General features: G+C 40.9%; 1 protein-coding gene across 2 annotated transcripts in view; it reads left to right on the top strand.

The window, feature by feature from the left end:
- COL13A1 (collagen type XIII alpha 1 chain) overlaps positions 1–25532 on the top strand; it is a 158496-nt gene that overhangs the window by 15253 nt on the left and 117711 nt on the right. For both annotated transcript variants that reach the window (XM_054983302.1, XM_054983303.1), the window contains exons 4-13: positions 929–955; positions 2342–2368; positions 7970–7996; positions 8100–8126; positions 9455–9481; positions 13019–13075; positions 19190–19279; positions 19745–19786; positions 20464–20490; positions 21489–21524. In XM_054983302.1, coding sequence (XP_054839277.1) covers positions 929–955; positions 2342–2368; positions 7970–7996; positions 8100–8126; positions 9455–9481; positions 13019–13075; positions 19190–19279; positions 19745–19786; positions 20464–20490; positions 21489–21524 — 387 coding nt within the window. The remainder of the gene's footprint in view (positions 1–928; positions 956–2341; positions 2369–7969; positions 7997–8099; positions 8127–9454; positions 9482–13018; positions 13076–19189; positions 19280–19744; positions 19787–20463; positions 20491–21488; positions 21525–25532) is intronic.

Raw genomic sequence — 25532 nt, 5'->3', positions numbered from 1 at the left:
GCAATTTGGAGTCTGTGCAATTTCCAAGGAAAATTTGAGCTTAGGTGATTCCCCACCCATAACACCTATATCCCAAGTTCTTAAGGGCCCTTGATAAATGCTTCTATAGGGGTACCATTATTAGTCTGGTACAGTACCCAAAAAGAATCTTGTGGCAAATTGCATAAGATTTTATGGACTAGTGTCCACTTGAATCTGATGAAGTGGTTCATAAAAGTTCTGCTCATCTTTAAGGTACCAGAATCTTTTATGTTTTGATAAATACACGACTTCCTCCTATTCCCCCCCCCACACTAATTGTTATTAGTAAGTACATTATCTTCATGGTTCCTGTAATGTTCCACCAGTACCCATTTTCACCTAAATGAAGCAGGGGTGAATGGAATGTTAAAGGTATTTAAAAGTTAAAATAACATAATTTAAGTTAAAATAACTCATCTATTTTGTAAACTGAGAATCAAGCAAGTTATTTAAAGGAACTGCAAATAATTAATGCTGCTCAGATCTAGCATTTTAAAAAAAGAACTACTACCTTTAGACTTTAGCAACAGAAATGAGAAATAGTGTAATTTACTACTTAAACCTTTTCCAGTCCTTGATTGCACTCTGTGAAACAGTTGAACAATGATCCAGAGGAGTTAGCCATGTTAGTCTGCAGTAGCAAAATAGCAAAGAGTCCAGTAGCACCTTTAAGACTAACCAATTTTATTGTAGCATAAGCTTTCGAGAGTTAGAGCTCTCTTCGTCAGATGCAATTGAACAATGAGGAACCTTTATTCCATTGACTTCAATGGACTTAGAAAGATGTGGTTTTGTTTAGGATTGCACTGCTAGACTTCTTAGGACTACGGGTTGTAGGTTGCATAAACACACTCTAAATAGCTTGTCTATTTCAGTCCATTCTTGATGTTTTTTCTTTCTTTCTTAGGGCCCAATTGGTTTAGATGGCAAACCAGTAAGTGAAGCATTTTTCATTCTTGTTCTATTTCACCTTTTTGATCTGACAGTCTTCACCCATGAAACTTTTAAAATGTTAACTTCTAAGTAATTAGTTAGAAACGTTATGTATTAAACATGTATTAAACGGAAATGGTGAGCAAAATGCCAAAAAATCAGGTGTCACAAATAGTTTAAGAGTTGTCAATTTATGCTGTCTTCTTACTGTCTTTTAAAAAAAAAAATCAAATATGGCGCGTTTGACAGAGTGGTATAATTTATTCTAGTGCAGAAATACAGCAGGGTACATTTAAAACAACAGGAAAATAGAGCAGCATACATCAAGGGACGCTGATTAGTGGGTTGTATTTTCTAAGCATTAAAGTGGTGCCTATTATCTGCTCAAGATGGATTGGAATATAAGGGCCCCCCCACCTTCTGTATAGGTACCTAATCTCCTTTATACTGTGGGTTTCATTTTAATATGAAAACATAAATATTCTGCCTTTCCTTTATAGACATAAACAGGTAAATGCAGAGAAAGCATACATTACTCAAAATGCTGAAACAGGACGCACAAGCGAGGCATGCTTCCTGTTATTGTGCTTATTCAGAAAAGAAGCTCATACTTCCCTCCTCCCTCTGCAAAATTAGGTGTGCTATCACACCAGTGGAAATATATGTTCTTCCTGTAGAACAGATTTTCAACTCCCTTTTTTAAATTACATACAGCTTCGGTCAGTTCTCTCATATTACAATGCCAAGTCTTTCTCGGGATCATCATCGACCCAGCACATCAATCATTTCATGTTCTGTTCAAAACAATTCCTTTTCAGCTTCATTATTTTGATAGTTGATTGTGTTTAGGATAGGGAGCTGTGGTCTTTTCTGTTATAAATAAAAGAATGTATATTCCTCGAGAACATACGGGTCATAGATCCAGAGGAGTTAGCCGTGTTAGTCTGTGGTAGCAAAATAGAAAAGAGTCCAGTAGCACCTTTAAGACTAATCATCTTTACTGTAGCATAAGCTTTCGAGAGCCACAGCTCTTTGTCTCATCTGATGAAGAGAACTGTGGTTCTCGAAAGCTTATGCTACAGTAAAGATGGTTAGTCTTAAAGGTGCTACTGGACTCTTTTCTATTTTGATAACACACTAGTATTAAAAAAAAACTTCTGAACTTCATAGCATATCAAACAGTCACACATTCTTCACATATGGCAGAACATTCAATCCACGGTGTCTATTTGGAGGCAGATTCTAGAATCAAGAAACAGATATAGAAGCACCACTTAATAATTATGTGAAAATCAATAGATTATAAAATAGTCACAGGGGCTCAAAGTAGCTCCTAGACCTAGTTATTAAAATGCTTACATCTGAATCATCTTTCCTTTCTATTTAGGGGCAGCCTGGACCAAAGGGAGAAATGGTAATACAAGTTTAATACAAATGTGTGTACTTGATATACTAGTTTGGGTCTTAGGGTTGCCAGCAACAGGTCCAGAAATTCCTGGAAATTTGGGGGGTGGAGCATGGAGAGGGCAGAGTTTGGGGAGGGGAGGGACCTCAGTGGGGCATAATGCCATAACATCCACCCTCCAAAACAGCTATTTTCTCGAGAGGGACTGATATCTGTAGTCAGGAGATCAGTTGTAATTCTGGGAGATCTCCAGCCACCACCTGGAGGTTGGCAGCCCTATTGGGTTTGGAAGCTCCCTAGTCTATTAAAAGGTAGAGATGAGAGGGCTGACTTGTGGGGTCACAAGTATGTGTAGAGTCTCATCACACAAATGTGAAACATGAGTTCCATTCGGGATTCTCCAGCCCAACTTGCATTTCACATCTGACCTGAACTTACCTTCAAAAAAAAATTATTTTGGGGTGGGGGGGGGATAACCTAGAGAGCATGGCACAGTTGTAGGAGGAACTTCAGTCTTCCCTCCTTTCCATCCTGTGCTACTTTTTATGGCAGAAGATGGTTGTCAGGGGAGGCTGCTTGTCATGCTCACTTATTTTGTTGATGCATAAAAAATTGTGTGTTTGAAGTGATGGAACAATACTATTTATTACTTCATGTTTAGGTCATCATGATGAACATACATGGTGTTTTGTGTTTAGATGACTGGTCATAGGGTTACCAGATTTTGCAGGTGAAAAAAGAGGACAGTGTTCACCGACAAGTTTTTTTTTTCTCATTGGATGCCCAACCAAGTAAGAATTACTTGCTGACAAATGAAACAGGGCTGTAGAAATCACCCCACCTTTGAGGATTGGCTTAAGTGCATGTGTACACACACTCTCTCTCTCTCACACACACACTTATGGAAAACTATTTGTGGGGTTAGCTTCAGGGGCGAGGGCTAGAGGCAGATCAGCAAAGCATGACACCACAGGTGGAGTTAAAAAGGCCACAACTTGATTACAGCTTAACAGAGCGTTGGGATTGAATGGGGCATGGATCACCAGCATTGGCTGACCTGCCTGCTAGCCAATGACCCCCTCCCCCCAGTCTGCCTGCTGAAGGGGGGCACCATGGGATGACAGCGAGTGGGACCCACATGGTCATATACCTCTAAACGGTTGACCTGACAGCCCCCAAGCTGGGCTTATCCCTATCTAGCCTCACCCCAAAATCACTTAAAGGAATCCCCTGGGAAACAGTGCATGCAAGCTGTGTTCCCCCCACCAAATGACCCATACCCAATGCCAGACTGCCACAAAAGCCACAAAATGGCTCCTGCCAAAGCTCCAAAAGCTGCAACCAATCCTGCAGCCTGTCCTAGATATCCTGAAGCCAAATGCCCTGTCCCCAGCTGGACAGGTATACACCATCGGGACGGTACAATGCCTCTATCTGGAAGGAGGAGTCAGGATGGTAAATAACTTGGCCCCCACCAATTCCACAAAGTACACCACTGCTTTGGCTGCCCTCCATCTGGTCAAGTACACCTGCCCAGACGAGATGGTCCCCCTCCACAAGAACCATTTCAAGTCTGACCTTAGCAAGTGTAGGCCCAGTAAATATCCCAGAAAGGCCCCCAAGTCCTCCACAATAACTCCAGGCCCAAGCATCTGGGGGCCCATGCCAAGCCACATGCTGAAGTACAGTAGGGAAGAAGAAATTCCACTGCATCCCCCTATGCTGATCCACTTGATGCAGATGTGTGTCTGAAGAACAAGGTGCCTCCTCCATCTGAATCCAGCTACATTGAGGCTCTCCCAATATACAATGCTGTGCTCACAGAGCTACACCGACCTCAGCTGACCCGTGGGAACTACAAAGAAGAGGGGTTAAGAGAGAGCCCAGTGTGTATGTATGACTTATATGCACCCGACTTCCATCTGCCCACTGTCTGGATCCGTGCTGGAGGAAGGCTGAGGTCTGCAGCTGCCAGGGAAGCCCTCGGCCACCAGGCAAGACCTGAGGATAAGGATGAACTGAAAACAGGTGAGAGGGGAGTTGGTAGCGTGGATGAGTAGAGAACTGCTACCAAGCAGGTGGGCCACCAGGTAGATGGACAGTGCGTGGACTGGGCACAGTGATGCCGTTGAAGACCCCAAGGGAAAAATGAGCCCTTCACCCCAACTGATCTGTTTTGGACCTCTGGAGGTGAATATATACCCGGGAACCATGCAAGGCCATGTCCCAGAGCTCCAGTGCGTGTCTGGAGGCATCATGGCAAGAGCTAGCCACCAAGTCTCTGACCCTAAAGGCCCTGAAGAAAGCCAACGTGAAAGCAGTTGTGAAAAGACATGCCTCAAATGGAGACTGGCAGATTAGTGGGAGCCACTTGACCAGGCTGCCAAGGATGGGCCATGTAACAGGCCAGTGCTGGTCTGTGGGGGTTGGGCAATACCCCTTCCAACCCTTGATGGGTCAACATGGAAAGGACTGGGAAGGACTGGGAAACACCCCTCTTTGATTAAAAAGGGGATGGCCACCAGATGGGAGCTTATGATCTTGGGCTATAGACCCTGCTCCCCAAGGGGAGACCAGATAACGCAAGACCATAGCTTCAGATGTGGGCAAGTGGGCTTTGCCCCTGACACTGGTAGAAAAACTCAGGAAGCTAGATAAAGCTCCTTGGTAAGCCAGACGTGTGGATGGTGCAACCAATGCAGTACTCCCTGCATTATCACTCTTTCCTAAGCTCCCACAGGTCCTCTGGGAAGGCATCTGGGTCTGGCAAGCCTCTGGGGCAAGGACGAAGAATCTCTCTGTCTAGAAGTGAAACAATGAGTCTGCAGTGCCGTTATCAGTCCCTACCATGTGATATGCTGAAAATGATATGTTAGCGGACAAACAAGCCAAGACCAGCCTGTGCACGAGGCTCATGATGACCTGCTCACAGGACCTGGACCACTGTCACACCAGCTGCTTTCCCAATGAAAAAGAGGACATTTTCATCAATTAAAAAAAAAGAAGAAGCTCTGCCACAACTCCCTTTCTATTGTATAGTTCGATTTTGCACCTTAAACTCTCTTGTTCTTACAACCTCTGGGTTGATAATGCTGCCACCAGGAATTAAATTCTAAACTAGTTAATTTAACATGTCCCTGAATAATGTGCCAAACGTTAGGCTCCTTCGTGGGACTATGTGGCCTTGAGGATAAGACTGGGATATATAGAAATCACATATACTCTGGGGTGGAAATAAAACAAAATAAACTTTTTATTATTACATAAAGCGTATTGATTTCACAGTTTCTTAAGCTTGGTGGTTTCAAAGATAGTTATCTGTTCTTAAAATTTCTTACATAGAGTCAGTCACACAAAGTAATTTTCCACACAGGTCTTCTTTAAGAGAATTCAGGACTTTCCATATAGCTTGCTTGATTTAGATAGATTAATCTCTCACTCAGATATACATAGACTTTCTCTTTCAGGCACACACACAGTTTGCCTGCTTTTCCCATAATGAATATTTTCCTCCGCTCAGTAACTAAAAAACCCCCTGCAGTTCACTCTGCCCTTAGAGTACTGCTACTGTCCAATCAGATTTCATTCCACTCGCACTTCTCAATTCCACCTATACTCTGTCATCAACAAATCATCTCACTCACTCATCCCTCTCACTCCCCATTCTTCACCTGTAACACACCAAGCATTTAAATAAACCCACCCACACTTAAAATCATTACAAGCTCGGACATCAAAAAAAAGGGCATGTCCTCTAAAAAGAGGACATCTGGGCTGGACCTCCATAGTTCAGTCTGAATTTCAGTTATGCTACTTACTATGAATATGGGTAACTGTGAATTACGAAAACTCAATTTCCAATTAACGTTTTTTGCACTCGCTGTTTCTCATTGTTCCTACTTTAAGGCTTCTCAGAATGAAGTTACAGTGAACCATTAGAACCAATGTATTGTCTTCAATAGTACATTTTAATAATAACATGAATTTCACAGGGGTTCACTCCTAGGTAATGGATGTGGATTGCTAAGTGAATGGCAGATGCAGTGAACCTATCATTTGATGGTTTTACCATCTGGTGATGGCTTCCTATGACATTCCTAATCCACTCCTAAAAGGTTTCATGTCACAAGGAAGCTACAACATTGGAAGTGATCGAATGGCAATGTGTCTTAGATTCAGTACTCTCTTCTTGTCCAGTAGGCCCCATCTCACAACATCGTAAGGGTCCTACAAGTTCACTCTTCCCAGTAAATGTATTTGGGTGCCAGTCAGGTGGTTTTATGACTGTTTAGAATGTTTAAAGAAAAATCATTAAGCATATTCAGCAGATTTTGAAATATTTTAATATGACCATATTCACTAGATTCCCCCCCCCCAGTATAATTAACACAAAAAAGGCTTTAAAACTTTATCTGCGTCTACTTTTCACAAAACTGTGAATGTGTGCTATCATCATTTCTCAAGAAAAATAGGGTTGGGGAAAATAGGTAGATGTTTCATACTAATGGAGTGGAGCAACAAGAAGTTGTGTTTGGGTATCTATTTTCATTCTCCATTATTTTTACCAGAATTATTTGTTAGGGAACCCATAAGGTTTTGAAAATGAACTGTTCACAAAATTATTCCAGACAGTAACTTGGAAAGCATACCCAGACACAGGCCCTTTAGCCTATCTTGCTTGTAAACTGGACCCACTTCTACGTACTTTATTCCCAATCTATAAATTTTGTTAATTCTGCTGCCACCCTGTGTGTCCTGGCTTGTTCTAGCAAAGTATCTCATTTCCTAGTGTGGTTGAATTCTTGGTTCTGCTCATTATGCCTTTGTTTTCACTGTAGCCAGAACTTTACCCTCTGTCTAAAACAGTGAACCACAGGGTATAATACACAGTTCACTTACTCTCTGAATTAATGAAATAATCCTGCCCAGCAATATATCAAATACTAGAGGGTTGTGTTTTGGCAAGGTTTTGCTTGCTTTGGCATAAAAACTCACAATTCTAATTTTAATTCTGCTGTTCAAATTAATTGTCAGTCTGCTGCTTCTTGCTCTGTTAATATAGTATATGTTTATTTGTTCTAAGCACATGTGGTTTTTCTGAGGTGTCATGTTTTTAATATCTAATGAATAATTGACTATGAGGTTTTTGGTTTTGTTTTTAAATCTAAACATTAGGCTAGGCCTGCACAACTTGTAACCAACAAATCTAATTCCTTCTTCCACTCTACAAAAATTAAGATCCAGTTTAGACTTACTTATGTTGGGTAAAGCTTTTACTTATGATGATGCTAGTGCTACACTTGAGAAGAACATTTAAAACAAGCTTACCATGTGGGTAGCCCACAGCATTTGCGTGTTGTTGCAGGCCTGTGTGTCCCTAATGGGGTGCCATTCCCCTGCCTGGGGCATATAGATATGGGCTTATATAATGGGCCCAATGATTATGTGTTTCTTGAAGAAACCTAAACAGTTTGCATGAGAATACCTCTGTGACTACCTCCAAAATTTTATTCCAGACTACACATCATGTGCTGCTACATTTGTCATGTACCTCATTTTGTTCATTGCACAGTGTAAGTTTGCTTGGTTTTTTTGTTTTTTTCTTCAAAGGGCATACCTGGTCCCAAAGGACAGCCAGTAAGTTCTCATGCTAACATTTTCTGTTCATATTACTGTTTGGTATTCCCTACCACTTCTATACATACAACCTTGTGATTTATTTGTCTTCTGTTTACCAAAGGGATTTCCTGGACAAAAAGGAGAAAAGGTAAGATGAGCAGAGATAATGTTAGTGGAATTAACAATGGAGAGATGATTTTTAAATCATTGTAGAACCAAACGTTTCTACATTTAAGTTTATGGCTAATACAACCCAGAAGTCTTTTTAAATAAAGGATAAGGACTCTAAATCAACAGCTTTTCTTGATTTACATTAGTAATCATATTTAAAAACAATGCTACCTTTATAAATTTGAATCTATCCACAAAATTATGCATGTTTAATAAAAATTAAATTTCTCCCAATAATCAGGAAAATTCTGATTGCAGAAAAATATAGTTATAGTTTATGGGTTGGATCCAGAGCAAGGATTATGAAAGGACTGCAGATTCTCCATGTTCCCCAGCAGCATTGCAAACTTGGGCAGTCACAGATCCCACATGGAGAGAGAGGCAAAATCATTCCCTTGTTCCATCAGTGGAACACTGATGATAGAAGAGGTAGGAAGGGCAGTTTTGTCCCTTTCTCCCAGATCACTGCAGCCTCCCAGTCTGAATGACTATTGTTCCATGGAGGTCCTGTGACTTCAGGAATAAAGCTTCCCAGAATCTGAAAGGACTGCTGTGGGGAGGGAGAAATGGGAAAGACCACCAGTGCCTTCCACTGACAAAATGCTGCATCCAGACCTAATTAGACAAATGCTGTGATATTAGTTCAGCAGCATCTGATTCCATATTTCAACACATAACTTGTCAGTTAATCTTACAATTTAAAATGAAATAGGACAATTGTAGGGTTGCCAGCACTGCTCCATCAAATGCCAGGAGATTTTAGGGGTTACGCTTGGGGAGGGTGGGATCACTTTCTCCATGCCACTCTAGGAATTCTCCCAATCTCTGTATTCTTTGCCATAGAGATTCAGGAAATTCTTAGAGCATCACCCAGAAGTGACAGTATTTGCAGATGGAAGAGTTGCTGGCTGTGACATCACTTCTCAGTGATGTTCTAGGAATTCCTCCAATCTCTTTGATAAAGACCATAGAAATTGGAGGACACTACTAGAGTGTTACCATTGATATCACCCCCACCCCCTACGTGTCCACTTGCTGCTGAAATTAGAGAGTGTGGGGAACTGAAGGTAGGTACAAGAGTTTGCTGCTGCCAGTGGACAAATGGCAACCCTAGACAACAGTTTTGAATGAAACCACACAGTTTAAAAAGAAGTTGCACAGAAGGAACAAGAACTAGCATAAATCTACTGAAACTAATGGACTGATGCTAACAGTGCACCTGCTAGGAACTTGTCTTCTTGAGTTTATTTTGGTTTACAACATTTACAATTTAAAGAGTTTTCTTTTAATCCTCTCTTTTTGCAGGGTCAATGTGGAGATTATCCTCACAGGGTAAGCAGGGTTTTAAAAAGTGATCTTTCTTCTTCCTTGTGTACTATGTCTTGGATATCTGAATAACTTACTAGGAAAATATAGAACATCTCAACTAATAAGGGTCATCACCAGATCCTGCAATCCCAACCCCAATAAATATTTGTGTTCTGGCCTGCATTATTGGCTGAGAGGGTAATGAATTTTCAGGAAGCATTTCATATCCCTATACTTTCAGAGACGTAATTGATTTTTTTTATTTGAAATTTTTATTAAAATAAAAGATTATGTATGTCCATATCATGGTCCCTTAATGACCTCAAAACAGTGACTGCTTAACAGCATGACAGTTGCTTGATAACCATTCAGTGTTTTCCCCCCCCCTGTTCATACCTCCAGGAGATGTTAAATTGAAGGAGAAAGTATTAGTATTAATTAGAACATACAGAAATTGACAGCATCCCTGAATAGTTTTACCTGTACTGTAAACAATAATCCTTAAAATAAATCCACATTTTTATATTAAATTAATTTTATATTAAATTTTAAAATGACCTTTAAGAAAAACAAAACAAACCTGAGCAATTACTAAGTGGGATATATTTATTTTTGATATCTGGTTTCTAAACTGTTTTTTGAAAATAGGGTTTACACAGTTGGATTGTTATTATATGTCCAAAAATCCCTCCTTCGTGCAAAATAAGTCCACATGTTATTGTCCCGCATGATATACTACCAGAAGGGGTTCACCATCATGTTTTCATATTGGGCATGATTAATGTCCATTTGTAGGGTTGCCAGTCCCTCTTAACCTATCAGCTGGGGACTGGCTCCCTGCACTTACGTCTTGGGGTGGGGGGTGCACGTGCATGCTCCCGCAAGTGTGATGATGTTACTTCTGGGAAGTGACATCATCACACATCCCCCTGGGAGCACGCCCACACTCCACAGGGGCTCGGATTGGGGCCACTGCGGAGCTCAGGAGCACTCCTACGCTCCGCAGTGGCCCAAAACAGGGCCAATCCGTGCCAAAATGGTCCTGAAACAAGCCCGATTTAGGCTGAAACAGGCCTGTTTTGGGCCGCTACAGAGCACAGGAGTGCTCCTGTGCTCCAGTGACCCTGATCCGGCCCAAAACAGGCCCGATCCAGGCGGCTGCTGCGCATGGGAGCGCTCTGTGCCGCAGGGGAGCATGCACAGAAGGTGCATGCCCCCCTGGCTGGCCAGGTAAGTGGGGGGGCGGAGTGTGGGGGATCCCCCACCCCCACCGGGGGGTCTGGCATCCCTAGCCATTTGCCACTTTTCTTACTAGTGTTTACATTTCCTTGTTAACATAGTCACACAACACAGTGAGATAACACTGCAGAATTTAGATGGGGAGAATGAAGAGACACTCAGAGCAAGTTTTGGGGGGTGGGGGTGGTCACGGTTGCTAGGGCTCCATGGCTCCATGGCTCCTTCCCATTGTAGTGCAGTAGTTAGAGTGCTGGACTAGGATCTGGGAAAGCCATGTTCAAATCCATACTCTGCGTGGAAGCTTGCTGGGCCAATCACTCTACTCAGACTAACCTACTGGTTGTTTTGAGGACAAACAGAGGAGAACGGAGGAGTGCTTTGGGTCTCCATTGTAGAGAAAAACATGGTATAACTCTTACAGCAATGTCTCAGGTTGGGAGATAGCATGGAGGGAATGAACTACATCTTTTTGGGAAAACCCAGAAAAGCTTATGTGTTTCATTTTAGAAGATTTCCATACAGTTGCTAAGAGAACAAGGACTATTGTTCATCAGGCAAATAAAACACCTTTTAAGGGACCATTTCAATGCAATATTTCATTCCTAGCTACAGGAAAGAACTTGGGGTGTATATCTGACATTTTTTTTTTTTGCAAACAAGTTCACTAAACTCAGGAAGTGCCCTGTTTGCTTTTGTACAGTGCTATAGTCAGGAGGATACACTGGCTTTAAAAGAGCACCACAAGGTCCAGAGGATTAACTTCTGTTACACAGTCATCTGACATGATAACAGAGACTGTAGCGTAAGCCCTTTCTAGTTAGCATTTGAAAGATGTCTTGTTAAATAGACACCAGCTCTGGCCTATATCCCAGAGGGGTATGGAGCTACCACCGGTTGAGGCGTCTAATGTGAAGACAGCATGTAGATAGCAAACCATTTAGAGGCATCAGGGTGGAGCAAAGGCTGGTGGGTTGTCTGTCTTGGCTCATTTACTTATAATAATCGGAGGTTAACTGTGTTTATTTAGAAGGGCAGCAGTCACTAGATTGTTATGGAGCTTTTAAAAGCTAAAAGCATTGTTTGCTTAAGCAGTGTTCTGGGTTCAGTTACAGTCCTTGACTTCACGCTGTTCACAGTGATCAAGGTGAAAAGCCAGGGACAAGGGTCCTCAGAATATTTGAACACGAAGAAATTAATCACAAGTGACTAGGGATAAGAAGTGCTTCAACATGTGAACCGTTACAAAGAGAAAAGAGTTTGCCAACTTTGGTTTATATCTGCTGTTGCATATTGGAATTATTGTGAAAGAAACTCTATCATCCCATCATAGGGTAGTCTCAGGTTTAGAGGATCCATACAGTAAACAGAATGTAAATAAACAGTGCTATCCTAAGCAGGTCTATTTAGTCGGGCTTAGTACTAAGAAAATAGGATTGCACTGAAAACGTTGTACATTAAGGTGATGAAGTTCTGGCATAGCTTCTGTGTTGTGCACAGCACTAATATGCAGCTTGCTCTGTTTCTGAGCTCTGAAGTGTATACGTTCTGGGCAACAGGATTAGTTCTCTTATCAAAAATATGGAAATCTGAAGCATTTCTTTCTCTTTTTAAATGTAAGTTACAGCATGGTAGAGAAAATATTCATACCAAAATACATTAAAAGTGATAAAATATTATGATCTTTAAAATGAATACCATAAAGACTTGTCGTGTTTGAACTTTGAGAGGTGCAAGAATAAAGAATTTTGATTTCTCATGCTAGCTAGAAGTCTTGAATCATCACAATTTCCAACCTTGTAGTTGTCCTTAAAGTTAATAATGCTGTGTAAATTATCATGAGCCTTCATGATAAGTTTTGTTGGGGGTGGGGTGTTAAAGCCGAACACATTTTCATTTTCAGAAGTATTCAAATCCTGTTGTCTCTTGCCAAGTCAGAATTTCTGATGTATGACCTTCCGACTGCTGTGTTTATGACAAGGGTGTGTGGCCTGGGTTGCCCTTATCCACTGCCAGCAAAGCAGGAACTGAAAATCCAACCACTCTGTTATGTAGTACTAATATTCCCTCTGAAGGGCAACAAATTAGGAAAGCTAATACTCCATAGAGGAACTGACCACATCAAGAGAATATTCAAGTTATACAAAATAAGCCATGCAGACAAATGAGGTAACCAGAGCAGGTAAATAGGGGACAGTTGCAAGTGTAGGTCTGGAGTCTGCTGGGGTTGCCCTCAGAGTTGCTTTAGGCTGGTAAAATTTGTTTTGCTATTGAAGGTTTGGTAGATGTAATTGACCCAGCTCTGTGTCTTCACTGTCCCCTTAGGAATACCTAAGTACCACACTTGCAGCTCTGCGTTCTAATCAAATCCTTACATTGAAGGTTTGTGGGTAAATGGTTTAACTGTAGCCGGTCCTGTTGCAAAAGAACAAATCTATGGATCCAATATTGCACTTTCTCAGTAACAAAAATGTAAAAACACATTTGTGGAAACATTGGGGAGGCAGTTGTGGGAGAAGGAGGAATAGATTTAAAATTCATTTTTTAAACAAGGTTGTGTGATCTGGATCTGGGAAGTGAGGAAAAAGCTGGCTTTATGCTGACCTGGCTAATTCTGGCTTTCCTGGATTAAGATAGAGAATCCAGGCTCTGGGTCTCATGTGCTACTAACCGCCTCTGGATTTTTTATTAGGAGGAAAGGCAAATGTAGTACATTATAACCATGTGTGTGTAAAATGCTGTCAAGTCACGGGTGACTTGCAGCAGCCACATAGGGGTTTTCAAGGCAATTGACCAACAGAGGTGGTTTGCCGTTGCCTGCCTCTGCATAGGGATCCTGGACTTCCTTGGTGGTCTCCCATGCAAGTGCTAACCAGGGCCGACCCTGCCGATCTTCGGAGACCTGACGAAATTGGGCTAATCTGGGCCATCAGGTGAGGGTCATTATAAACATACTAATTCAAATTCAATTTTGAATTCTGGTAACTGCTAAGGATCTTAATTCCTCTGGAGCTTGGACATTTTATACAAAATGCAGAGTGACAGAAAAGTGTCCTTTTAATATACTCGGACCTGGATATTAGATAGGAACTTTAGGGGTACATTCCCTTCATACTGGATGAGAGACCTTTGTGTCATGCTCAGGAAATTATATTCTAGTAGCAAATACAAAATAAGAATTGATCTTAAGGTTCTACCTCTGCCTGATAATACAACATGTATTACTTTTCCTGCCATCCAAATGCAAGTAGAATACTCACATACCACCAGTGTGTGAAAAATAGATTTTTTTTCCCTCTGACAATATATTTTGACATATTCTGTGAAATTGTGTCAGATTCATAGAGATGGACATCCTCAACCCGGAGAGAGAAGGCAAAGGAAGCAAGCACTACGGTCAAATCCTAATACACATCTTTTGGCTTTTCAGACATGGGTTGGACAGAGAAAAACACACTCTTTAATATTATGTACTTCATTATTTATCTAGGAGTTTTGCTCAAATAAATAAATGAATACAGTATAGCCATATATCAACTAGCCTTTGTATATCTTGAATCTTGCTCTAGAAGGAATTGCTTTTGATGCTGATTGTATCACATGTGAAAAGTTTAGTTGCTCCTATTGAGATGATTTGGCTTAGGAGAAAAAAGCTGGATATAATAATGGTTGAAAAATTTTGATACAGTCCAACTCTATGAATGGTATCTCACCATTGTCATGTGTGCTCAGATTTAGTGCCTCTGTTGTTTCATGCAAGGATCACAGTGATCCCCCGCCCCCCTGTGGTTTGCTGTACCCCTCTGTGGTCTTTGAATATACCGTTAATTGTAACCTTCCTAAACCAAGGCTGACTCTTCCAGTTTTTCCATCACATTGCCATATTATCTCTTCAAACCCAGCTCATAATGACGGAGTTGCAGTGCTGCAATATTGTGATGACATTTCGGTTGCAACAAGACTGGAACTTGACTTGCACTAAATAGCAAGCAGCCATATTTAAAGGGAGGAAAGCAAACTCTGGAATGTACAAACTTACTGTCATAGGAGACCTGCAGGCATACCTCTCTGCTTCAAAAGAAACTTTACACGCACCTGAATTTTGTAGATTTAGCAAGACCTGGCTGTCCCTATAGATATAGATCAGGAGATTGACTCTATTAATGGATAATCTTGTGTAGTGGTTGAAACAAAGCAGTGCATGTTTTGCAGGCAACAGGAATGACTGTTTTTGTCTTGAGAACCATTTTGGTGAGAAAATTGATTCCTCTACCGTGGAATACATGATTTCTGTTTAAAAATGGACAAGCATGGAGTTGTTCACTATCAGGCAACATTATTATATTAAAAAATATGTGGCAGCATTATGGCCTTTTGTGAGACCTAACGGAGTAAAAATGGGGGGGGGTGTAAATGAGTGAAAGGACCCCAGTCACAGCGATTGTATTCTAGATAAGAAGGATCAGTTCTGAGAAGAGTTGCCTGAAGTAGATCTAGGCAGGGAGTGAAAATTTAGCCAAAGTGCAGCATTGTATTCCTTTGTTGAAAGGAGTTCTCCATGTTATTCTGCATTTACCCTATTAGTCATTAAAATGTTGTCATCTTCTTTGTAATTTTCACTGATAACAAAAAAGGCATACCGTTTGAATGATCTTCAGATGGTTTGTTTGTAGTAGGGAATAATATGATTAAGAGTATTTAGAGATGAAAAAATTATATTTGTGTGTCACTGTTGCAAGCAAGGCTGTCAGCAATTAGCAAATTTTCTATAGAATTAAGAGGTAACAGAAAGTGGTCTAGAAGGATAAAATATCTGTGGCAATAAGAAAAGCAGAAAGTAAATAAGGAAGAAAAAGCTCTTTTAGGAGAAGTAAAAAACCCAGAAAAGTACAAATTTAGAAGTGATTGAGAACAACAGTACGCTAGCTAGGGACTTCAGATGAGATGGGATGTTTTGTTTTGGTACAGTGAGATATAGCAGAAAGTGACAGCAAAACCAGCTGGAAAATTTTACTTTGAATATTCCATATTAGATCATTAGAATGTACATTAAAGCTAGAGTACTCTAATAGCTGAAGGGTGAAATGAGGGTTGCCAGGTCCAGGCTGGGAAATTCCTGGAGATTTGGGGGGGGGGGGGTCAAGCCTGAAGAAGGTGGGGTTTGGGGAGGGGAGGGGCCTCAGAATGGTATAATACCATAGAGTCCATGCTCCAAAGCAGCCATTTTCTCCAGGTGAACTGATCCCTGTCATCTGGAGATCAGTTGTAATTCTGGGAGATCTCCAGCCACCACTTGGTGGCTGGCAACCCTAGGTGAAATCAATACTATGGGTGCTCCTATATAAATATGCTGTAAGTGGACAGTAAAAGAGCTCAGAGGTTTGCCAAAAGGTACCCAATGACAAATACCTTTTCTGCTGTTCTTCATTCTTGTTTCTCAATTGTGACTTACTTTCATTATATCCTTTCATTGTTTTCCTTCTTTCCCTCTTTCTGTTTTCTTCATTGGCTGCTCTGTATGACCTTTGATGCCATACTGACTTCCTTTGCCTTGTGACCTTTGGCCCTTGCCCTATGACTTTGGTCTTCTTCAGCTGTTGCCACTTCTCAATTCAGTGCGACTGGCTCCACCCCCAGTCATAAAGAAACGCACCTTTCAGGTACTTTTCACCTTTGCCTCCTTTTCCTGTGTTGAGCTTTTTCATTTCAGAAATTGTTGTTTAATCCACCTTCCTTTCTTCCTCACAGAGGGGTTTCATTAAAAGTAGGAAAAACGTCAATTTCTTTGGCAATTCAGTCACACACCCCATTTGACTTGCCTCTTCCTGATGAATGCCACCACAAGCTGGTTTTAATTAATCCTGTATTTAGCGGCTAAGCATGAACACAAGTATGTTGGCTGCTCTTTTTAAAAGTAGAAAGAGATGGAGGGAGAACAAGGTCTTCACAAGCTTATCAGAATACACTGGAAAATTTTATTCTTTTTTCCTCAGATATAGAGAGAGCAAATTACTTGTCTACAGATTAGAAAACAGAATCTAAGAGCTGATTCTCACTTGCTATTGTAATCATATTTGTTATAGATATTCTGGTGTTACACAGATGCTTCCTAGAGCAAACTTATAGACCATACCTGCAGAATTTGTGACCCTTCAGGCAAAATGCAGTTTACTATTTTTGTTGCCTACCCTGAACTTCAAAAATAAGTATTTGGCAACCTACAGTATATGGATGGAGGTTGTGTTCAGCTTGGTAGGTCACAGTTTGACAAAAGTGTCAAGAGCAGTTGCCCATCCCTAAACATGCTAGGATTCTTCTCAAAGAGCCTCATCTAGCAGATCTCCCCAATGAGTTGACAGCATGTTTAGGGATGTATATTTGCCCTTAATTCTTAATTTGTTTATTGTAGGAAACACGGGTTCTTCTACTGTGATGTAGCCATGATAAATACAACTACTATGTAAAATATGAAGTGACTCTATGTGTCTGATGCCCTAATCTTGTCTGGAACATCCTTCAACTTTCCAGGCAGTTCAGTATACTAAAAATTGTAATGGGACTTCTGTTGACTGTCTCTAGCCTTATCTTGAAACACTGGACATTTTGTATTGGGGCACTTAAATGAATTAACTTATAAATCTGTGGAGTTATCCAGATGTACACTGGCAAGTACAGACTCAGGTGCTTACAACATCCTTCAAAAGGCACATCAGTACTTAATCTATTCAGTCAGTGTACTTGGCTTTATTTTGGGGCACTATTATGTATGTCTGTGCAGGAAAGTGCCATTTGTTTGTTTCAGTGAGAATCCAGTAGGGAGGTGCTTTTGACACAGTCACATAATGATATGCTTATGAATACTTTTGGAATGGAAGGGCCTTCTAGGATTCATCTGGAATATGAGGGAGTCAGTTGGAGACCAAATGCCACACATCAGATGTCACATAATATTTTTAACTGGTAACTGGTGATATAGTTTTGTTATGTTTAATGTTCTGCTAGCGTTTACAAAAGTTCATCTAATTTAACCAATTTGACATGGTGTTAAAATACATGTGGAAATCAATAAAATTGAATGGTGAATTTCAAAAGGACAGGATGTTGAGTAGGCATAAAAAGGGAGTTTTAACAATGCTATCCTAAGAAGGTCTATTCAAAATCTCTCTCTGGTCCATTCAGTAAATTGAGCTTACTACTAAGAAGGTGTTTCTAGGATGACAGGCTTTATAGAATCTTTATAGATTCTATTTTGGGTTTTCTGGTAAGAGACATTTTTTTTCTTTTTACCACCTACCTCTGGAGACTCTACAATTTGGAAAAAACTCAAAACATAATCTAGAAAAAAGTCATATGTGACAATGGACAAGTTACTTGTGACTAAGTTAAAGCCCATTGATTTCAGTATAACTAACAGTGCCAGCTAACAGTGCCATCCTAAGCAGAGTTCCCATCTTCTAAGCTTAAAATTTCAATGGACTTTGGATGACTATAACTCTGCTTAGGATAGCACTGGATATTTCTCTGGATTGGGGCCAATGGGCCCTGTGAAAAGGCTTATAGTTTAAAAGACATCTCTCACACATGTTATGGATATGTAGAGCTTTAAAAGCTCTTTAAAGAAAGAAACGTTCAGAAGTGAAAGAAAACCAGAATAGAAAAGCCTGATGAAGAGATTCTTCAGAATTTTTTAATATATGAAAGAGCAGAATGAATATTCATAAGCATAGAATTCCAAAGGACCAAGACTAGGAAAGAACAAGGACAAGATGGAGCAGAAGTGAGGTGTAGCACTTTCAAGAGAATGAATGTCTCATGTCATTCATTAGAGGCATCTCTTCACAGCTTCTCAGTTAAAATAACTAGGATCAGATTACACATTGGACGCAAATGGCAGCCTAATGGCTATTTTAGATTAGGAAAAGCTACATCCAGTAGGATAATAAAGAAGTCATGTGACAGGAGAGGGTGCTTAATCCTTTCACTGCTTGCTATTTTCCTTCTCAAAATCGCTTTCAAATGTGTACTATCAAAAAAGAACTTCTCTTCTTGTCATTTCTTAGCTCTTAATCATCCTCTGGAAGCAGTTTTCCTCTTCAAAAAGGGCCACTGGGCTTCAGTCACGTGTGTTTTTGTGTAATGTATAGTTTGGGCCCTAAGAAAGATTGTAAGGATACATCTGATAGTGGTTGAATATTGGCATCTACTTTCCCTTCCCAAGATCTGGTTGTAATTTTCATTAGTTTTGATTGGGTCTTTACCACTAAGACATTCCGAAATCCACTTGGAACAGTCTTCTGTAGGTGAACTACTTGCGTTTTGGAAACCCCTTTGAGATACTTCCTTACCATAGTTGGCTTGGCTTGGCTTGGCTCTCTCCCTTTCCTCAGGCTGTGCTTGCTATATATCACTTTCTAGAGTCATTGTGCTAGATTTTAAACATTATTTGCTTTTTCAAATTTTAAACATTGTTTAATTGATATTATTTTTAAACCTCAGGGAGAACAAGGACAGGCAGGAATCCAAGGGCCCCCAGGGCCTCCAGGCCTCCCAGGAACTCCAGGACAACCTGGCCCAACTGGTCCACCTGTAAGTCTCTTGATTATTTGTGTTTATGCTGTTTTTCCATTTCTCCCTGCATAAATACAATTTCCCCATTATTTTATGACTATTCTCTGATCCTCCATCTAACATCTCCGTTGGCAACACTGATTCCTGCCAGGCTGCCAAAATAGGTGAGGACTGCGTGGGAAAGGTAGGTTTAACAAAATGATGTTACATCAAAGCCCTTATTATCTCATCCTATATATGCTTGAGAGAGGTAGGCAAGAATGTCATTTCCTCTGTCCCAGCAGGTGCAAAGAGCCAAGTGCGGAAGTGATACTTTGGATACTTTGGTTGCAGTTATTTCATTCTCAGTACAAACCTGAATGCCCCTGAAGTCTCTTTGATGTCCTGATAGAGTGCTATTCCCAGTGACAGTAAACACTTTCCAAATCACACCATTAAAATAACGTAGTAGTGTCTAAAAAAGATTCATTTTTGCTCCCTTAGGGGAAAGCAGGAGAACCAGGGAAACCAGGGAAGGATGGAAAGGTGCGTATTAAATTGTTGCACAAAGAGATTCTTTTTTTCTGTTTACTGGAACATAATGCGTGTTTGTTGCATGCTGGTATAGACTGATGAAGAGATGAGTAAACTGCAGAGTCCATCAGCCATTTTATGTTCATGCTTCTGTGTACTTTAGGCATAGCAAACTAAATCTTGACAATTTACTCAGTAAGATATCCTAGGCATTGATGGCTCAAAAAGGAATGCCATCTCAGGCCACCACCCTTAGCTATTTTCCCTTGCTACTCCTCACTGATCCCTACTATCTGTGCCTCTCACCATGTCAAGAGGCATATATCTCTCCATCCCAGTTTCTCCCCCACACTCTTTCATACAGCATAGAGAGGGGTAAATAAACTCCTTCTGCTCTGTATCTCAGACAACACTTTAGGGTAATCATGCTCCATCACTAGATTGTGAGCAGAAAGCTACTCATGTAACCTCAAAGATCAGCAGCCTTATGGTGGAGGTAGGTTCCTAATCACTTCTCTTTGCTAGGTCTTCATGAGACTTGCTATTTAGAATAATTTTTGCATTCAAGAAATAGAAGCTAATTGTATCATGTTGATTAAGCAGAAATAAATGGTTTAAACTCTAGCATACACATGGTACAGCTTTTCAGTTTTTTACTTGCTCAGTATGTCCTATGCTTTTATCTTTAGGGCTTGCCAGGACTTCCTGGACCAAAGGTAAATAAAGCAACTCAAAATAAATCCCAAGTAATATGACTTCCCTCTACAATTTCAAATATTTTTTTGTGGGAAAATGTGAGATGCAGTTAAATCCAAAATGTGATTATTTATTGGGATATCAAGATGGTGACAAGCATCCCAGTTATAAGGGGATTTGTTTTGCCAGCAATGAACAAACCAGATAGGGCTGCCAGCTGCATAGAGAAAAAAATGTCCTGTCCCTTTAAAAGAGGCTTAATTGGTTATTATTTAGCAGGTGATATTATTTACTTCCATACCATCTAAGCTTCAGCTCCCCATTTCTAAACATTAAGCTTCTATTAGAGGAACAGAACATTTTTCTCCAGGCTTGTTGGCAATCTTAAAACCAGAACCGTGCAACTGAGCAGCAAGAATTAAGTAATTTTTTTTAAACATTCTGAATTATTTTGTTGTGGATTAACTAGATGAGATGGACAAAAGACCCATTACATCTTCAACTGCATTTTAAAACAGCTGTTGGGGTTCTTGATTTGTACCATAGTGCGATGGCTGTTTCCCAGATAAAAATTGGCTCCCTGGAGCAGTTATTTGCCTCGAGAAAAGCCTACTTCTATCTTGGAAACAGGATAGAAGGAAAGGGTTACCCCATTTCCCATGCTCCACCATCTTCCTAGTATTACCCTTCCTCCAGCTACTCTTTGTCTTGATAAGAAAATATTTGAATTAATCCTCCTTCCACAATACCATGATCACACAATCCAGTTAATTTGTCCTCACATCCGTTTTGAACTTTTAAAAAAGTGGGAGTTCTATGATCTTGAAATCAACTAGCCAAATGTAATTTGGCTCTTACTCGAGGATTCTAAGGGGGATATATCTTTTATTTGAATTCTCTGTGTACTGAATGTCTTCCTTAGACATTTGGTTTATATTCCTGTTCCTGAAGGAAAGGGGAGAAACATTTTAGTTTGTCCACTTCAACTCCATCCTTTTTTCTCTATTTTAATTTTCAGGGAGACCCTGGAGTTCAGGGATACCATGGAAGAAAGGTATGAACAAAACACTTGAGAAACAAAATCAAAGAAGAAAAATCAGTACCAAAGCACTTTAAGTGCATTAAAGTAGACCTGAGCCATTTGGGAAAGTGTTGGAAAAATACACCATCCTCTCCTGCTTACGCATATATACCAGCACATCCTAGCTGTAGCACTTCTGTCATTACCTATCTTGACTGGCAGTGACTGAGATTGAAGTAAGCATGACTTCCCCTTGAACCATCTCAACCTCTGTCATTCCCCATGGGCAGCACCTGTTATAGGACGGCGAGACTACATGTTTCCAGCTTTTCAAGGGCAACTAAGCTTCTTAGCTGCTTGGGACAGTTCTTGCTAGGAAAAGCTGGGGATGGAAAAACTGTAAACTCATAAAGATGTTATATTTTCCTTGTAAACATTTGCACTCCTGTGCAAAATGTCATGAGATGTAGCAACCCTTTAGCAACTCTGCTCCTGCCTCACCTGTTTCAAATAGGTACATGGTAGAGCCTGTGGAGATTGTACCATCTTGGAATTCATGCAAGGGCAGGGCAGTTCTTTGAATTTTTTCTATATTTATGCACATTGAAACTAACAAGTGAGGAAGGAGTGCAGAGAGATTTATATCTGTTTTCAAAGAAGCCATCTACCATATGTCTTCTAAGATGGTACAGTCCCATGTGAGGATTGCATCATACTTCTCCCACTTGAACATTTGAATCAGCCTGTTGCATGGTATAGGTTACTTTGACCTTATCTTGCCTTTTCATTCCAGAATATATTTGGGAAGGCATTTGGTTTGATGCTTCTGTTGTTTTTATTATGCTTGCCTTGTTATATTATACTGTTAAATTTTTTGATTGCTTATGAGTAGGTTTAAATGATAGGGTTGAGTCTCAATGGTTCTGGGCACTTAGGTTAAAACTTGGGGGCATGCTTCTTAACTGTAAGAATAATTTGAAAATGAGAGAAATTGTTAAACTGATGTTGCAGAACCTCCATTACAGTGGTTGCTAAGAACGTGGTTTCCTTGCAACTATTCCTCATTTGTACAGCAATTGTCATATATAAAGCTTTTTACTACTGTTATTGAGTTTGCCCGCGTAAAGCTCCCTAAAGGAGGGCACTAATGTCTCCATTTTGCAGATAAAAAGTTGAAGCTGCCTTTTCCAAGGCAAAGATTGGACTTGAGCCAGGTCTCCCGGTGCAAAGGCCCAACAGTATATTCCATAACACAACACATTGGCTTTCTTAGATAAGAGAAGCCCTCGTTATCATAAGAGAGCTTGCGTCAAGAGTGGCTGAGCTCTAGCAGATCTGGCTTTGATTCATGAGTATGAAGCATTTCTCTGTGGGCCATTCCACAACTTACACAGAGATAATCCTGCATTTGATATTGGGTATACACTCGACAAAGAACTGCAAACAATCATGGCTCTCCATAGAGTGATACCTGCATAAAATATTTGTTTGTAAATATCAACATATAAATCTTCCTTAAACCAAATCAGACCATCAGTCCATGTAATTTGGCATCAACTACTGCAACTGGCAGCCACTTTCCAAGGTCTCAGATTCAGGTCTTTCCCAGCACCTTTTATTGGAGATGCCAGAGATTGAAGCTGGAACTTAATTAATGAAAAGCATGTGCTCATCATTGTGTCTTCTGTGCAGTTCCACATGGGAACTGTGCATGCGCAGGCCAACCACGGATGTCTAAAGCTCCTAAAGGCATAAAACATTCGCTAGCCTTTTTGTGCGCTTTCGCCCCAAGCACAGTGATAAAAGGTAGGGCAAGCAGTTCCCTCTCTCAGTTCTTTGCTGCACTCCTTGATTCCAGTGATAGATGCAAGTTTGGGCCTTTAACTCCATGACTTTGAAGGCTCTTTTCAAGAACTGTTTATGTTATGGAACCAGGAAGGGCATGACAAATGCCTGTTATGTCTGGGAGAGGGCCATGACAACTTGTGATGTGCAGTCTATAACAGTTTATGCTGAAGGCATGCCATAAAAGGGCATTGCAATTGAAAGTGGCTCTTTGGGAGTCAGCCATGAAGAGTGCTACAAATCCCAAGGATATTAATGCTGCAGAAAAGGACTACAGTGCCCAGAATGGGCCTCCTCAGTTTCTCCAGCATGCTTGGTGCCTCTTGCTGCTTAAAGGGTTCCAGTTGGTTCCAGTTGTCCACTCGACGGTTCTACCTCGGTGCTAGTCAGAGCCGTCTTCGAAAAAGGCTAAGCTCAAAGTGAAACACGCTGATAAATTATCAACTTTGAAGTCACAGAAGAGGAAAAACTTCACCTCTTAGGCTCCAACTATGTTAGTGATGTCAAGTCTGCCCAGGGTTCCGAGACCTCCTTCTCCAACCCCTAGATGGTGTTCCACTTCAGCACCATCCCTCTCAGAAGGCAAGATCCCAAAGACTGTAGAATTGTCGACAGCCATTTCCCCATTGCCTCCTTCTCCTATGCAGCCTGTGGAAAGACAGAAGGCTTCTTCAGATCCGTCCAAGAATGACAATTATTTGGAACTGGCTCCACACCAGAGATACCATTGGTTCCACTACTCTCCATAAGGTTCCCCATACCATTACTACACTTACAGGTTTGAAGAGTTGCCAAGCATTACTTCTTCCATGATGAAGATGCTTATGTCCCCGTTCACTTGGAAGCAAGGAGTAGTAAGGACAAACCTACAGTTCCACCCACAGCTCCAGAAGACAATGATGTTCCAGAACTGACCCTGAATCTCACTACACGCTCAGACAATGACTCCAATGTCGGTTTGGATATTGCATCAGAACCTTCTCCACCAGAATTTCTAATGGAGGACTCTGTTGTATCCTCAAGTGAGGATCTCTGCTTATAAACCAAACAATTAGTCTGTATGGTGAGATCCCTGGAAATTGAGGTGACCTACTCCACTCCGACCTCTTCCTTAACAAGTAACCTAAGGCACATTAAGCACAATAGTCTTCTTAAAGCTTAGTTTAAGCTTAGTAGTTACAGATCTTAAAAGTGAGATGTTGGTAATTTCAGACTTAGATTAACAAGGTTTCTTCATAGATTTCACTTTACAGCTTAGGTGTTCTGATTTCAATACAGCACTGCTTTCCCTTTATGCTAGACTGAGGGGGTCCTCCTCAGAGCCAACCCCCCCCCCCCTTTAGACACTGAGCAGGAATTATTCTTTTCCAAAAGACATTACACCGATCACTTGGCTGAAGGGGAGTCTCCTTTCACTACCCACTTCCTCTACCAACAACACATCCCTAGTTCTATCTTGTCTGTGTAAATTAGTGTTGGCTTTTACACTTCTGTACTTTAACTAAAAGTCTTCTTTAAACCTAAAGCTGTGCCAGTTAGGGCAAACTTCTTTTTTTCTTCACACAGAGGATTACTAGTCTGACCCTCCTTGTCAGACACCAGACTTCAACTCCTTCAACAATTCTGTCAGCACCAATTGTTACCTTCTCACTGGCCAGTCACAGAGAAGGGGGGAGCAGCCTGTCGATCATTCTCCGTTCAGACAGTTTTTAAACCCTTTCCCTTCTACTTTTTTGGGTGCAAAAACTATCCGTCACAGTGTCATTCAAAGGACCCAATAAGGGTCTGAAGTTCACCACGCAGACCATCTCAAGTTGGATTGTTTGTCTCATTAAGGATTGTTATGATCAATCTAAGGAACTATGCTCATTGCACATAAGAGCGCACTCTACAAAGGCTCAATCCACCTTGTCAGCCTTCAACTTGGGCATTCCTCTAGTGGACACGTGTAAGGCAGTCACCTGGTCTATGCCATCCACATTCATCAAACATTATGCCATTGACATAGACTCCAGAAGGGCCGCAGCTGTAGGCAAAGAAGGCCTGAAGAGTCTCTTCAAATAAAGAGCATCATGCCCACCTCCTGGGTAAGTTAGCTCGCTAATCTCCCATGTGGGACTGCACAGAAGACACAACGAAAACAGGGTTGCACTTACTTGTAACTGTTGTTCATTGAGTGTTCTTCTGTGGAGGCAC

The sequence above is a fragment of the Eublepharis macularius genome, chromosome 6 (genome assembly GCF_028583425.1).
Source record: "Eublepharis macularius isolate TG4126 chromosome 6, MPM_Emac_v1.0, whole genome shotgun sequence".
Classification (NCBI taxonomy): Eukaryota; Metazoa; Chordata; class Lepidosauria; order Squamata; family Eublepharidae; genus Eublepharis; species Eublepharis macularius.
This window is presented reverse-complemented; position numbering and strand designations above follow the sequence as displayed.